This window comes from Microplitis mediator, chromosome 11 (assembly GCF_029852145.1).
Source record: "Microplitis mediator isolate UGA2020A chromosome 11, iyMicMedi2.1, whole genome shotgun sequence".
Taxonomy (NCBI): domain Eukaryota; kingdom Metazoa; phylum Arthropoda; class Insecta; order Hymenoptera; family Braconidae; genus Microplitis; species Microplitis mediator.
In genome coordinates this window covers 37,025-54,782 of record NC_079979.1, presented here as the reverse complement: position 1 = coordinate 54,782, position 17,758 = coordinate 37,025, and the positions used below count along the sequence as shown (strand labels likewise).

General features: G+C 29.0%; 2 protein-coding genes across 2 annotated transcripts in view; both read right to left on the bottom strand.

Moving 5' to 3' along the window:
* LOC130676864 (cell adhesion molecule Dscam2) overlaps positions 1–14,034 on the bottom strand; it is a 44,166-nt gene extending 30,132 nt beyond the window's left edge. Inside the window, exon 1 of the mRNA XM_057483362.1 lies at positions 13,889–14,034. Within this exon, the coding sequence (XP_057339345.1) occupies positions 13,889–13,946 (58 nt within the window). The 5' untranslated portion in view covers positions 13,947–14,034. The remainder of the gene's footprint in view (positions 1–13,888) is intronic.
* Positions 14,035–14,329: 295 nt separating this feature from the next.
* Positions 14,330–17,376, bottom strand: LOC130677440 (solute carrier family 12 member 8). Its single transcript, XM_057484202.1, has 8 exons — positions 16,935–17,376; positions 16,688–16,868; positions 16,476–16,621; positions 16,172–16,403; positions 15,902–16,103; positions 15,227–15,830; positions 14,950–15,159; positions 14,330–14,884 (listed from the first exon to the last, which is right to left on the bottom strand). The coding sequence occupies exons 1-8, from the start codon at positions 17,232–17,234 to the stop codon at positions 14,546–14,548; spliced, it is 2,214 nt and encodes a 737-aa protein (XP_057340185.1). The 5' UTR covers positions 17,235–17,376; the 3' UTR covers positions 14,330–14,545.
* Between the last annotated feature and the right edge of the window lie 382 nt (positions 17,377–17,758).

The window sequence follows — 17,758 nt, the reverse complement described above, 5'->3', positions numbered from 1 at the left end:
CAGAAAATAAAGTATAGAGCGAAAGAGAGCTAGAATAAACTGGAAAAAGGAAGTGAGTATGAAAAAGAGAGGACAAGTTACTCTGCAGCAGCGGCAACAGCAGCAACAGCAGCACGATTCGCGATGGCGGAAATACGACGACGGCCATTTTTCATGGACTGCGGACATCCGCTTCCGGTGGGTGTTGGGTGTGCAAAAGATCACTGCACAAAATCCAAACAAAAATACCCAACTCGTGGTGGAAAATTTTGTCATGGGATTTTGTAATATATATATATATTTATAATAATGTATTCAAAAATATTATATAAATAATTAACAAAACACACATACAAGCTAAACTTGAGTGGTGTATAATAATAATATATAGATATTATAGATGAATATTCATGAGGGCTGCCATCGTGATTATTGTGATCGTCATCATTTTCAAATTCGACGTATAGTAGTTGTGAATAACAAGGAGCGACGTATAAAAGTCAATGAGTTCCTAAGATATAGAACCAGAGCGATCAGTGTAGACAATGATAAGAATGAGTAGACGTAAGAGAGAGATACATATATAAATATATATATACAAGAGCCGTGTTGTGAGCTAGCCATTATGAAAAATGAATATGAATAATGTAATACTTTTAAAAAATCCCCTTTTTATAAAGTTTTAAAAATAAGTGTGTTTTAGTTTTATAGAGATATTTTAGAATTATTACGATTTTAAAAAATATATTTTATACTGATAAACAGGATAGTGAAAGATCTCATTGTATCAAACCAAGTTAAATAATGACACTAAAAAAAAATTATACTTTTTCTCGTATTTTAAAAAAAATATAATATAATTGACGTTGTATACTATATTATTATTATGTATATATTTATATATATTCTTATAATAATCATAATAATTTTTTACGATATAAAATAGAAATTAAACGCGTTAATAATTTGAATTTGATCTTTTATCTATATACTATTACCGTATTGCTTACAATAAGAAAATATAGAATGGGAAGAATTAAACCGGTACTTAAATAAAGCAGAAGTAGCGTAGCTGCATAATATAAATTGAAATTTGTAGAGTCGTAGAATAGTAGTAGAAATGTTATGGGTAGTGTACGTAGGGTGAGAAGTTGGCTGCAGTATAAACGCCAGTGTCGTATTTGTTGTCAACGATCGAGTATAACATTATATGTTACATGGATATAAGACACCTAAGAGTAAGAAAGACAGAGAATAAGAGAGGGACCAAGAGTTATGCATTATCATTCACTATTTACCCGCTCACCTATCTAATAATATCACTTGTTGCTCTCTTCTTGTGCACCGCGCACGCGACTACTCAACTTGTTTATAACAAACTTTGACTATTATATTGACACCCATAATTACACAACTATTATAAACTAAACCTCTATATTTTTCGGCTTGTATATATATGTTATTACAAAAAGTATAAGATTTTGTATTATCTATTATATTTTTAAACGGTAATATGAGTTATGCATAACTTTCAGTATATTTTACCATCAAGTGTAGAGTGGGCTATTAAAAGATATAAAATTTTTAGCCTTACTCTAGTCTAGTAGCACTCTACTGAGAGATAATGTTATCCCCTCACCTTTATACTCTTGTACTGACATATTACAAACTCTCTTATACTTAAAATGTATACGTACGTTAATATTATACTGTTAGAACTTTTTTTTTATTTAAAATTTTTTTTACGGTTATACCAAATTGTATATATAATAGAAAAAAATTAAAAATTATAGTATTTTATGTGCGCTTACTTAATTTTTAAAACATAAATTGTATTGTATTTTCCATTTTTGCCTATTTTCTAATAATTTGTATGCCCATAAATAGATTAAGTAATGGCTATAAGCTGTATAGGAACATATAGATACACAGCAGAATAGGCACAGGGAGAATTTCCCCATTTCCCGGGAATGACGTAGACAGTTTTCGTCCGAAATTAGACTGATCCGCTCTCTCTGGCGTATCGTATCTATCGGGCGCGCAACCCGATCGATTACTCTTTCCCACCCTCTTTCCCACCCTCGTTCTCACTCATCCCTGGCAACGTTTGTCGAGCTTCGTCGTGGTGCAACCGCGACCGGACGAGTCGCTGACCCGAATAGATGAATTAATCCGCGTAATGGTTCAATTACAAAAATCTCTTTAATAATAATTATAAAAATAATAATAATTACTGTTCAAATTATATAAATATTAAATGTTCAGTATAATATATTTTTACTTTGAAAAATTACGGATAAATTAATTTTATATATTATATAAAATAAAAAATATAAGCATATAAGGATACGTATAAAGAAACTGTAATAATGGTATAGATTATATATAAGTTTATAAGCCGACTGTGCGTGTCACCCGTCAATTCCATTTATATACATATATAGTTGTAGCTCTTATTACAAATGATAGAAAAATGAATTTTTTTTTTTTTTTTTTATAGTAAAACAATACACACTATAGACATGTTTTTTTTTATATCTTAGCATGCAAGTTTTAGCGTAGAGTTGACCGATTTGTAAGATATTCAGTGATTTAAACAATGGGCTATTGCACTCATTGTTTTCACGACGTCTCCTTTCGTCGAACACTTTTTAATCTATGTTCATCAAAGTTATTCATATATATATATATACCTTCTATTTGCGCGCAAAAGAGTGGTAATTAGTGAAAAATACATCGTCCCTTCTTTCTCATCTCTTTTACTTGTTCATTTCCCTTTATTTATTTTTTTTTTCTTTTCAATTTGTCAAACAAATAGTTACTGCACAAATAAATATATATATTTTTCTGATATTTGTGCAAACAACTAAATTAAAAAAAAAATATATATATATATGGTTTCAAAAACTTACTCATTCTCGATAATTAAAAAATTTTATACAATAGATCATAAATACTGGCATACCAGTGTAAGCAATAACAGATTATGCACATATTTTTAGGAAAATACAATTTCATTTGAGCTTAATTTTACGCATTAATTGATTTTAGCAATTTCAAGTGTAATATGATTTTAGAAAAAAAATTATGTTTTGCTTTTAAATTTCACATTCATTACTATATAGTTTTTGCAGTACTATATTTTTTGATACGAAAACGACGAAACTTTTCGTTTCTTCTTCTTTTATTCAAATATAAAAAAACTTTTTTTTCGTCTTTTATGAATAGACAAATGAAAAATTTAAGTATATAATTATTATCGTTATGTGCTATATGCTGTACAGACTTGGGTCTACGGAAATGAAGGGTCAAGTTGAGTAAACTGGACGGTTAAGCGGCAAGTTTAATTTCCGGCTAGATAGACTTTTGTCGAGCTCTGATGATTGTCTATTTGTCTGCACTTTTCATAATACCGTCTCTCCATCTACAGTTTTATAGTTTGTCAAACTCATCATCTTCTTATTGAATATTCATCAACATTTTATTGTTATCATATATATGTATATACACTAGCTTATGCCGAAAAAAATTTTTAACTTCCCGCTATGAAAATCGACAATTTTCGAAAAATTCGGGAAGTTATTGTTTTCACCTCGATTTTCAAAAATTGAGTTTTCATCAGATGTCGACGTTTTAAGATCCTAGGAAGCTATTCTGACTATTTTCAGAATCATGTCCGAGTGTATGTATGTATGTGTGTGAGTATGTGCGTGCTAAAATTATTTCTTGTCAAGTTTTCGAAATCCTGAAAACATTTGAGTTATTTGTAATTAAATGTCAATTTATGAAAAAAAATTTTTTGTTTAAAAACTTTTAGATCGATTACATAATTAGAAATAGATATTTTTTAACAAAAAATTATTTAATTATAATTGTTTATTCACAATAAAAAAAACATATATTATGTTTCGCAACGAATACATAATCTTGATTTACTCTGTGTTTACTCCGGGAAATTTTTACAGTGTATAACATGAAGGTGTATATATATTTATTTAAGTTGATTACGTATCACTGGCCATTAGTGCATAGAGTTAACAGGGCTGGTCATACGGAGAATAAGCTGGAGAGTGAGCCTCCAGAGATTTATGTCCTATTCATTACATGATAGAACATATAGTTACGCAACAGTGACGGCTACACATATATCCCTATCATCGTCGTCGTCGTTGTCGTCGTCGACGTAGTCATCGTATGTAGTCGTAGTTGTATAGCCCAAAACTCATATATATGTATATATGCTGGTGTATGTCAGTCTCTGATGCTGTAATGCTTGAATTAGGTATTGTATAATAGTATACTAGTAGTCATCTAGTTTTAAATATATATATATGCATAATACACAAATATAATGATGTAGTCGTGTGTGTATATATTATATGGTTTATGTGATGCTGCTGACCATGTCCTGTATGTTCGGGTGAATTCATCTCATATACTACTTGCTACTGTAACAACAGTAGCAATTCTCCACTATCACACTCTCTGCTAAACCATCTATATATATATATTAGGGTACGTCATTTCGGAGCAACATTTTTTTTTTTAAGTGCATGTGGAAAAAATTATAGTTCAACACAAAAAAAAATTTTTTGCGCAAGAAAAAAAATCTGGGCGTTGGTTGGCCCTGTGGACCAGCCCAAAAACTTGCCTGTGTTTTCAAGCTCAAGGAGCTTGAAAACATCACTGTGAATATATTTTCGAGCTCTTCGATCTCGAAAATGCTGTGACATGCAATTATTTTTTTATGAGCTTTTCAAGCTCTAACAATAAATTTATCTAAAAATAAAATTATCTACAACAAAAATGTGTTCGGGTGCAAGCGGGTGTACATATGTGGGTGCACCCACTCATGAGTGCGCTATTGCGTGTGCGTGTGTGTGCCCGAATATGTGTGTGCGTATCAGCTAATCAGTCATGTAATACGCGAGTTTTTACTTTGATTTTATTTAGTGGAGTTATTATTTATTAATAATATTTTCAAAACTCCTTTCTGGAGTGAATTTCACTCTGAGGGGAGTGAATAATTAAAAATTCATTCACTCCGCGAATTTTTTACAGTGTATTGACATACAGACAAGCAGGCAAATAAATAATATAGTATATATTTACTATACAGATTGGTACATAAAAATTGAATAATGCAATGTCGATTTATATTTTTATAAATGCGATGTGGGTGGACATACTACATCTATACATATATATTTTATGTTGTATATATGGAACATATATATGTATGGTAGATAGTCCACCACTATTACTATATAACACGGTGGCTGGTCCTTGACGTGAGTTAAAGGGTATAGTTGTATACATAGATACATCTGCGCAGTGTATCACTAGCAATATAGATGGCCAATGGCCAAATACACGGTAGGTCGAGCATAAACGCGTAGGCGGAGTGGTAACGTTCGCCGTTGTCATTACTACTCTGTCACGGGTATTTAACCGCTTTAAAATTAAATGCATGGACAAAAAAACTACATTTTGATCTAAATGTTCTTTAAAATTTGTTACCAATCTATAATTACGTTTGATATTTTTATTTATATTAAAGACATTAACTTTCTTTTTTTTTCCAATCCAAACCTTATATAAAATTGGCCTATTATCATTTTATTATAAATATAATTTTTAAAAAGTAATTAAAAGTTATTCAAAATTGAATCCATATTAAATTCCATCACGATTTCACTTTTCTCTCGAAACTGTCCGAGTTATTACGAAATGTCATAGGATATTTTTTTCGCCCATCATTTTATTATTATCAACTAGTTTTCCATAAACATAGTTTATTGAAAAAAAAAAATTAATATATGAAATAGTTTCCTATTTTTATTTCCTTTTTTTTTTTAACCATAGAATTTTTTGACTCTACCGCAACCTATTAGCTTATCTTTTTTTTTTTCAAATTTACTCATTTTTTTATCACTCGTAAAAAAAAAAAAAAAAAAAAAAAAAAGAGATAAAGAGAATAAAGCATTGGACGCAAAATCGTAAGCCGCTTAAGGACTTAACAGACCTCGATGGAAATTCTATACTCGCCATCGGTAGCGAGTACTGCTGCTGTTGGTGGTGGTGAGTGGTACGTGCGAGCAGTTTCAATGTATATATAATACCTCATATCTCAGTACATATATAATACTATACACAACTACTATATCTTTTATTATTCGTTTATCAATCATCTCTACAATCAATAAGCTAAGCTATATTTTTGATAGTTGTAATCTTGCTTTTTATGATTCGATTCGGTTAATTTGATCATTAATATAAATTCTAAAAAATTTTTCATTACATATCATTAAGGGCCGATAATAAATTTCATCATGCATGGTATTAGTTATTTTCGATACGTATACGGAACGGTAGGGATTCTGACGGCTTGAAGTGACGTCACGAGTTTGAGGCTATGATCGCTTTCTTTATCAAGACCATTATAGTACGAAGTCTTGATGAGAATGTATCCATAGCCTCAAACGTGTGCTTGCATTTCAAGTCTGTCAGGGTTCTATTCCTACCTTTGAGCACAAAGTATCGAACAAAATTTTTTGTCATATCAACGGCGGAAGTTGAATTTGAGAGAGAAACAGTCAAAAATGTTTTAAGTCGTGTAGGAATGTAGAGACAAATAGAGAGAGAGAAGTTACTTTTCGATACAAGTTCGAGGAAAGTTAACTAAACTATAGATTGCCAGAAATCGTATAGTTTTTGCGCCCTCTGCATGTTGCTTGAAAATCCAACTTTCGCGGTTGATATGACAAAAAATAAATAACGATTTCTATAAACCTTTTATTCGTATTAGGTATATTTCCTCACTGATTATTATTATTATTGCAATAGTGCATATATATATATGAAGTACGTGGCTACCCTCGAAATTAACAGAGGCAGCGTGGGTAATTATTTAAATAGTCGTGCGGTAGTATAGTGGTTGGTACAAGCTTGTGCGTCGAAACGAATCGCACATATTCTCTCCTATATATATATTTATATATATAGGGTGTTTTAGGGTGTTTCATATTTAGGCAATATTTTTTTTTCTGTCCTACCTGAAAAACTAACAATTTATAGAACAAAAAAAATATTCCCGCTTGAAAAAAAATTCAAAGATATCGTGGGAGAAAAAAATTGTGAAAAACGGTATTTTTCAATTATTATTGAAGTGACTTATTTGACCAATTCCTAAATCTAGGCAGCTCTAGAACCCAGTAAAACGCGTCGGTTGCCACATTGAACGTCAAAATCGGTTAATTAGTTCAGAATATATCGGCGTCGAAAAATTAAAAATATGATAATTTGCTCCGTTTTTCCCAGATATTTAAGATGTATCATGATAAAACAAACAAGTAAAAACTTGTTTAATAACAAAACACAAGTATTGAATACTTATACGATCATGTATTGTATGATATGGGAAGGGGGAATGGTCTTTGAGTAAATAATGAAAAGAGAGTTATATTGTCTTTGGTATATGTATATTGAGATAAAATTCAGAGTGTAAATCCCGGCTTGCTACTGGACACACCAAAGTCAAAGATATTATCATGGTTAGGTTCTTGCACACCGGTGACAACCAAACAGAGCTTTGTAGTAAGCTCTACTGCTTGTTCTATTACTACTACTACTACTACTACTACTACTACTACTACTACTACTACTACTACTACTACTACTACTATGACGCGAGTTATAATATAAAACTATAATACTTTGGCGTATCTGAAAATGCACCCTTCTAGGTATTAAACTTATCGTTTAATCGAATTTATTTACCAATGAGTCCATATATTTATTTATTCTGTACAACAGGACACATTTAATTCTTCGTAATTTGTTTTTTATGTTATTAGATTTTTAAGGTTTCTTTTTCACTTATAAATAGTATAGTATATTATTTGTGCGTATTTGTCTTTTGCAGACTATGTACATATTATACACGATACAAATATATATATATATATATATATAGTTATAGAGTAACGTATATATGTTTTATTCTACGAGTAGTTGAACTAGTCATATGGATGACACAAGGGATGATAGTAGCTCGTTAAAAAATTTAATTCTGTGCGCCAACAGCAATACCATCAGACATAGCAGTAGTAGGTATACATATATGTCGTACATAGTACAGGTGTCCAGCGCTTGCGCCCTTTACAATTTTGCTTCTTTTTTTTTTGTTGATAAAAAAAAAAAATCGGTGTAAAGTCTGCGCGGTGTCCAGTGTTAAGAAGTTTTTGGGTGTTAAATTTAATTTCTGCTGTGGTGTTAAAATAGCACCGATTAAGCTATTACCATTTTTTCTACTGCTAATCGATATTTAAAAAAAATTTAATTGATTATGATATAGCAATTTTGAATTAAATATATCTCTGATAAATTCGAAAAATAAAATTTACGAATTATAACATGACCACCAAGAAATACTATAGATACGCCGGTATTAAAATGGAATCCAGTCTAATACTCCCTTTTTTATAGTTTATACCTATACTATATATTAACTTGATAGATGTGGATTATAATGTGGCTTCACGCGTATCAGAATTCGATTCCAGATAAATTAAGGCTTCTTGTCGTCGCGTATCATGGTATATGTGATATTCGATCTGAAAAACTATATATCTACACACGTGTACTTTTGTTTAATACATATGTATATACATACATACTATATCTGACAATATACATAGTTATAAGCAGGGCAAATATATTGCAATATATAAATATATACTACAGTGTACAAAAAAAAGAGTTTCTTGGCGTAGGAAATATTTTATATTATAAATTGAAAACAAAAAATTTCTCGACGCAAAAAATCTTTTTTCGCCCCAAAATAGCCACTTTTAGCGAACAAGTTTTAACGAACGTTACACAACGTTTATATTTTGGACATGTACACACATCGAAAAACAATAGCGTACTGAAGATCAGATCGCGAATTGATGCGTAAAACAAATCGCGCTAGCCGGCAAATGACTATCGAGGGCTGAGAGGTGGGAAAATTGTTACCTCTTAAGCCCCTAAGATGGTCAAATTTAACAAAATTTGGATATCTATGCACGTTGGAGACTGTAGGTAATCTCCGAAAGGTCAAGCCAAAGGCATAGACCTGAAATATTGAATTATAAACGCAGGAGTTATAAAAAATTTTTTCTTGTCCCAAGATAATATTTTTTTTTTCGATTTCTAATGCAAAAATTTTCTAGTGGCGAGTAAAAATTTTTTGCATTAAGAAGTCCTTTTTTTCTGTGTATATTTATTTATTTATTTATTATTCGATCATGGAGCAATGCTCTTTATGATCATGACCAAAACATTACATTAAAGTTACAATTAGTTTAGGTAGTAAATATAAAGAAAAAGTAATAATTATTATTTTATGAAGCATATAAGAAAATACAGAGTTAAAGTATAAATTGATGTAACAAAATTTATACAAGCGTTGCTGCTAGTGTGTATATTTAAATATATTAAAGAGAAAAAAAAATAGCCGTTGATTAGTCGTGAGAGTGGATGACTGATGCACTGTATTATCACTTGCTGGCTTTACCACAAATTATTACATACGTTAGGTACACGCAGATAGAAAATTACCCAAAAAGTTGGATATTGTGAGAACATGTGGTAAATATCTAAATATTTAAATAATTTTCACTCAAAAATTATCTGCGTGTAAGTGATGGATATAATATACATGTGATAAAGATTAAATACTGAGTTTTTGGTTTAAAGTTGAATATTTGTTTCAAATTTAAGATATTTTGTAAAATTATTTTTCTATTCAACATATATATATAGAGGTCGGGGGGTACGAGCAAAATTTTATAAAAAAAGAGTTTTGTTTCTTTAAATATTTTTCAAACATTCCAAAATCTCTTTTGTAAATATAATTGAGCATTATTTTGAATTTTTTTTGTTGAAATTTTTCATAAATCGAATGTCAGTCCAAAAACGTTAATGACTTTTGTTTTATGACAAAAACTATTAAAAAATTTCTTTTCTTCCATTGTACCCAATATTTCAGGTAAAATGTAATTTTACTCTATGCAAATTAATTTAAAAAAAAATTTAATTTAATCAAATCTATTTAATATCCGGAAATTTTTATTTTTTCACTTTTATTAGTGGGTACCTCATTTTGCCCGCAAAAATGAATTCGAAAACTTAGTATTTCCTTAAGGGCCCTGTTTTGCCCCCCCCCCCCTTTTATTGTTAAGTGTATAAAAATTATTAATTCTATATATATATATATACACCAAGTTGCATCAGTAAACGAATAGCAGAGTCAGAGGTAGTTAAAAAAAAAAAAAAAAAAAATCGAAACGGTAGGAAAATAAAATTATAAATGAGCGCAGTAGACGGATCGCACGGATTAAAAGATAGTATAGGGCATCAGCAGAAGAGGTAGAGAAAGAGGTAGAGAAAGAGGAAAACCAGGAAGCGTGAGTGAGAGGAATGAAGAAGTAAATTCCAGGGATCGAGTGGGTGGTGAGAGGAGAAGGAAATAACGGGATTACGGTAAACTCAAATCGCATTCGCACGAAATCGAATTTGCGGTTGGATGAAATAGTCGACTTGGAGGGCTCACCAGGACCACTAGCAGCATCGACACTACTATAAGTAAATACATAAATAAAATAGTATACAATATTTATTTTTTCTTATTTATTTATTTGTTTTCTTATATTTATAAATAAATAAATAAATAAATCAATTTAGATAAGTAAGCAAAAAATTGTATACAATTTTAGTGGTTAATGTTTTGATTATATAATAACATTAATCATAATGAGAAAGCTAGCTTTCATGAGACTACGACTACTCCCGTAAAAGACTCCCTAATACCCCCTATTAGTATATAAAAATAATAAAAAATGAGTCAAGTGTAGATGGAAGAAATAACGATACATGCTCTCTAGAACAGACACACGTGACACTTTATTCGCTCTTGTGATGTAAAATTCTTTGTATCACTTAACAATAGCTATTATATATATAACACATTGAATATTCTACACACTACACGTTATGTAAATATATATATATAATACACAGTAGAAGAAGTATATATTTGTGTCGTAATAACGACTGCCGCCACTGTTGCTACTACACTATAGGTCGATGACATATAATACTTTTTTTTTTTTTTCATTTTTGTATACTTATCATGAATGAAGAAGCTATCCATGTGTTATCTACCAAGTACCATTCACTTTATTATCCGTCAAGGGTGCGTTTTTATTTATATATATATATATATATATATATATATATATTTATGTAACGTAAAAAGCTTATTTAGAGTAAAAAAATAAAAAATAATTGTTAAATATATGTTAGCTGTGTACAATTACATTACATTTCCCTTTTTAACTTTATTATAAATTTTATGTTATATATAATATACTTTTTGAATTAAATTTTTTTTTATTATCTATTAGTATAAAAATTTTTTGGAATTTTATAGAACGGTGGCAGGCCTTGACGATCGTAAAATAAAGTAATCCTGGGCTTGATAGTGGCGACGGAAGCTGAGAGAGGAAGTAAAAGAAAGACTTGAAAAAAGAAAAATTGCAACGCTAGGCGATTTCACGCTTCGAATGCCAAGACGCTAAATCTTTCTGCTAGTCCAGAAAGGATATATTTATATATATGAGTAAACGAGTGACGGGTTTGCGCAAACGCTTTCAATTTTAATGTATTGTATATATATATAAAGTAGTACTACCTAGTAGTATCATCGGTACACTGAATATATACATGATGTATATATCTATATATTATAAGAGATACTTGATCCTCTGACTGGTATGCGACAGAGAATTTCCCATATTGCAAGCACATAATAGTGATCGAGAGCAATGGACATGTTGTATGTATGAAATGCATTATGACTATTATGAGCAATGACGATATTAGGTCTAGTGTTGTATCTTGATAATAATAATAATTTATAAAATATGTGATAAATTTAGTTTACTCTCTGTCGATCTGCTTTGTGTTAAAAAATCTACTGACTGACCACAGTAAAACTTAAGATCATACATTTTTTTTTTCTTTAATTGATAGTTGAGCAATCTTATTTTTTAAAAGCTTTTTCTTTATTGTCTATAATACGTATTATACCAATTAGCTCAAAAGTTTAGTGTCATTGTGTTTACGTATGCGCGCAGTTTATAAAGAATAAGACACTCCACTATGTTTTAACTTGATAAAAAAAATTATGAAATTAATTTTTACAATATAATAGCATAATTTTCCTATTTGTAATATGGTTTTTATTTTTTTCTTATCTCTAAAAATATTTAAATATATATACATGCGCATAGCTATATTATATATTATTCATTTAAAGATTTCAGTCATAAAAATTTGAAAACAAAAAAAAAAAAAAAAAAAAAAGCCATTCGGCATCCGAAATGGAAGTAGATTTCTTACGATAATTGTTCCACTTTTAATAAGTATATATAATTTAATAATCACCCATCAAACATTTTCAAAGATATAAACAATGGCATTATCACCATAACACATGAGTCAATTATGTGACTTTGAACCCTTATTAAAAGTGAAACAATTATTGTAAAACAAAAAATAAAAAAAGGAAAATATAGCTTTTTCTATCGGTTATCAAGTTTTTTTTTATATAATAAGGATAGATATAGCCGTTAAAAAGTAGGATTTTTCGTTATTTTCAGAATTTAAAATGTCCACCATTACTAAACTAGTTGACCGATTTTGTGCATCGTCGAACTTAAACGTAAAAATCGTTCATAGAATGAGTGTGCCAAGTTTCATTAAGATCGGTTAAAAATTGTGGTCGCTATCGTCGCAACATGGCGCGTTATATTACATATATATAACCTTTCGAACCAATGGTATTTTTGGAACCTACTCGATGAATTATGATAGATTATGACAAAATTCCACCATTAGGACAAATGCAAAAGATAGACTTGTATGAAATCTACTTAAAAATTGACAGAATTGTAAGATAATAAAATTTAAAAAATATACTTTTACTCGTAGGATTACAGAAAGAGTTAATAAATTTAAATTGTAATAATGTCCTATAGAGATATTGGGGTAGTTAAATTGAAGATGAATAAATAGAATATATATAATTGTAGGTGATGATAAATTATATGCGTTGGGGAGGTTTTGTACATTATATAAATAGATGCGTCAAGTGGTTGGAAAAATAAACGGTTATACGTGTAAAAGAGAAAGGAAGCCCATTAGAGGCTGCTGCTACCACCACTACCTCCAAACCACCATCACTTCACTATACACCCCGCGATACGATGAGATAGAGAAAGAGAGAGAGAAAGAGAGAGAAAGTAGAGAAAGTGGTCGTTCATTCATGAATCCAGTATAGTACACCAGACACGCTATGCTGCTGTTACTGCTACTGCTTATAGTATACGTACTAAATACAACACAAACTTTATCCCCCTTAGTACAACTTACACCAGTAGTCACTAATATACTTTACTAAACTGTTTAGTTGTTATTACTGCACGATAAACAATACATATATCTTAATAGAAAAATATAAATATAATTATGATATTGTTTTTTTTAATTAATTAATTTATTATGTTTAAAGTAAAAGTAATTAATTTTTTTTCCAATCAACTATTCTGTCAATTTATTTTATCTCATATATATATATATATATACAAAGGATTCTTGTTTAAGTGTGTGTGTCTAAAGTAATATAATTATTTACACATTTTTTTTTTTTTTATTCTTCTACTGCTAATCTCAATAACTCGCGTTCGTTAAAAAATTAAAAAACTTAATTATACTGTCAATAATATAAAAATCAAATGAATAAATTAAGCACATGCATGACAAAAGTTAATTAATAATAAAAAGCATTTAATATTTAACTCACTAAAATATTGTTGTTGATTAATAGATGGATCCTTTTTAATGTGTATTTGTATACACATATATGCATATATAAAAAAATATATATGTATAATACATAGATACACTGGAGCACTCAGGAGCACCACCAGTCGTGAAGGCACGTCGATGGCCAGTCGCGCACTGAACTGTTTCGTCTTTCCTCTTTCGTCTATTTCGAAGCCGTTTGAAGCGCCGGTACAGGGTGAATCCTCGCACTACCACCAACAGATCGTCAACCCCACCGCAACCATTACTATATATATACAGTATCACACGTACTAATTTGTATAATTTTATAGATATATTATATAGGTATACTGACGGTAAAATTTATCGTGATCCCAGTCGCGCAACTATCATCGCCATAATTTTTATTATTATTATAAGTTGAATATAATTTAATAAGGATAAAATAAAAATTCAATTTAAATATCATATAAATATATTTTTAGTATTATTATAGTTATTTGGTATTTACAGAGTATTAAAATGGAAAAAACTTAGATTAATACTTAATATTAATTTTCACACTTTTATTTTTTTAAAACTATATGTTATAAAATAATAATAATGGATATAATAGTTTAAGTAAAAAAATAAAAGAAAAAAAAAGAATAAAAATTGTTAATCAGTCTGTATATTAATCAACATGAACATATTGACCTGTAACAGTAGCAGTCTGATGATACCTTCGTCGTCCAGCAAAATCTTGATTTTCTTCATTTAATTGGGCTGATGATATATCAACACCAGGATGTATTGGTGTTACAACAATTTGTTCATAATCATAAATTTTACGACCAATAAGTCTTAATATACAACTTTTTAACCATTCAAATAATTTAAATTCAGCGGATACACCAGGTTTAACTGCTGGATTTGCATGACCTACGTAACTCCAGACAACAAATACAACAACAATATTTGCTATTGCATATCCCCAATGTACCAGAAACATTATTAAAAGTTTAACAAGTGCCTGTAATAAATATTATTATAATTATGTATTTAATAATAATAATTAAATAAATTTAAAAAACTTACTCCAAATAATGAAAACCATCTGTTACAAAGCGGACTGTACCAATTTCCTAATTTACCATGAATATGCGGATTTTTACGACGATTTAAATCTGCTGTCGTATTATTTGATGATATATTATTTTGATTATCTTCATTGCTGGGTGATGAGGATAATGATAAATCATTATTTCCAATTGTACTGTTATTTTCAGAAGTAATACTTGAATTTCTCTATTGTTAAATGTAAATTTATTATTATTATTGTAAATAACTAATTATTTTTAGTATTATAACATACCATTAAATTTTTATGCCGAGTTCTTTCTGGAAATAATGTGTCTAAATCATTGTTAGTATCGTAATCATTACTATAAAAATTTTGATTATTGAAATTATGATTATTATATTCAATGTTGTTAGCTGCAGTACCATAATTATTATCTTCAAAAGTTGGTGTTTGTTGAACTCTAAATCTTTGTTCACGTGTATGTTGAAGATCAAAAGTTTGTGCCAATGCAAAATAAGCATAATCCATACATGCATATGTTAATAAAAATGGCATTGTAACTATTGGCGCAAGTGTATTTATTTCACCAATAATAATAAATGTTAATGTAACAATAGCAACAACAATCATTGCATATATTGGTACTTTATTTGGGCCACGACCATGCTGTAGACAACTTATTCCAGGTATAACATTTTGTCCAGCAATTGATTGTAAAACACGTGGTGTACCGTACATTGCTCCTAAACAACTGCTAAATGATGATACATAAAGCCCAGCTAATAATAAAACTGAAAATTCCGAAACAGTTGATGCAATCATAAAATTATCAAGTAATGCAGCTCTTGTACATGTTGCTGCGAGAAATAGAGAAAATATTAAATAAAGTATTGCCCTAAAAAACAAAAAATTTTATTAAATAAGAAATAATAATAATAATAATAATATTAATGATATATTATTTACCCAGTTCCTAATGCTGCTAATGTACCATTAGGAATATTCTTTGAAGGGTGTCGTAAATCACCACTCATATTTATTCCAGCTAATACTCCAGTAACAGTTGGAAAAAAAACACCAAAAACAGTAAACCATCCATAATCACTTTGATATTGTGAAAATGTGTTATTTCGTAAATTACCAGATAACCAACCTTCAAATCCTGCCGCTAAAATAATAATAATAAAATTTAAAATTTTTACAAAATACCTATTATATAAATATAAAAAATAATACCTGAATCAATGTGAGTAAAACTACCGATAATAAAATCACCAGCTGCAAGTAATAATATTAAAAGAAGAATAAATTGTAATTTAATAACCCATTTAACACCAGCAATATTTATAACTGATAATAAAATAACAGCAGCACACGCAAAACCACGTTGTGTCCATGGAGTTTCAAGATTAACTAATTCAGCCATTGATTCACCAAATCCTAATACATTTAATGCACATCCGACTGCCTATAGATAGTAATGTGTAAATAATTATTATTAATTTTTTTAATAAATGTGTGATTAAATATTAATAAATACTTGTCCAAAGCAATAGAGTAATCCAATGGATCCACCAAATCTTGATCCTAATACATGTGAAAGTAAAAAATAAACTCCACCGCTTTCAACTCTGCATCTTTCACATATTCCAACTGCTGACAACACAGTTACTAACGCTACACAAACTAAACAAAATATATATAAAAATTATAATAAATATATTAATAATAATAATAACAAGATAATTTTACCGGTTGAAAAAATAATTAAGACGGCATTTAAAGCTCCAGCTTGTCCAACAATCCATCCTGATCTCAATAAAACAATAACTCCAAATATATTAATAAGACATGATGTAAATACACCATCCCAAGTACCAAATAACACTGGTTGAGATATGAAAAAATTTGATTTCCACCAAGGATCAGCATTCTACAGCAAATAAATTATTATTATTTTGATTATATTGTTTTTTTTTTTAAATATAAAATTACTTACATATTCTTGGGCATATAATTCATTGTCACCTGATGGATAAATATTAGCACTTATAGCTGCATTGCCAGTTGATCCGATACCATCATAATTTATATTATCATTATTATTATTATTGTTATTTGATGATATAGTGTCAAAATTTTGTGTTTTATTTAACTGTTGATCATCATTTTTATTATGATTGTCATTAACACCTAGACCATATTTTGTCCAGTTTATTTTGTTGTTATCTTGTTGATGGTCTCCTCTGCTACCACTACTACTACTACTACTACTACTAATATTATTTCTAACCTCCATAAGTTAATTAATTAATTGGTAAAATAATTATTTATTTATAATTATCTATTTATTTATTTGTCACTAAAATCATACTACACAAGTAATATATATAGATAATGAAACTAAATAACTGTAAAACACATACTTATTATAAATCATATGAAATGTTAATTTGAATATGAATTTTACATATATACAATAATTTGTGCGTATTTATACTGAGTAAAAGAATGTTTCTAATTAAATGAAAAATTTATTCATAATTAAAATATGTATATTTAATAAATATTTTAAAAGTATATATATATTATATCTATATATCATAAAATAATACACTGTAGACGTGTAGACTGTAGTTGACTGTGGTGGGTACAATGTATTATATATTAAGGTATACTTACATACACATTTCTCGTATCGAATTCATATTGATATATCGAACAAAGTTTATATCAGTGTGCCTATTTATTATTTAACAAGAGAAAAAACCATAAAAGAAAAGAATCTTAAAAAATATATTTACTTATTATCAATTATAGAGT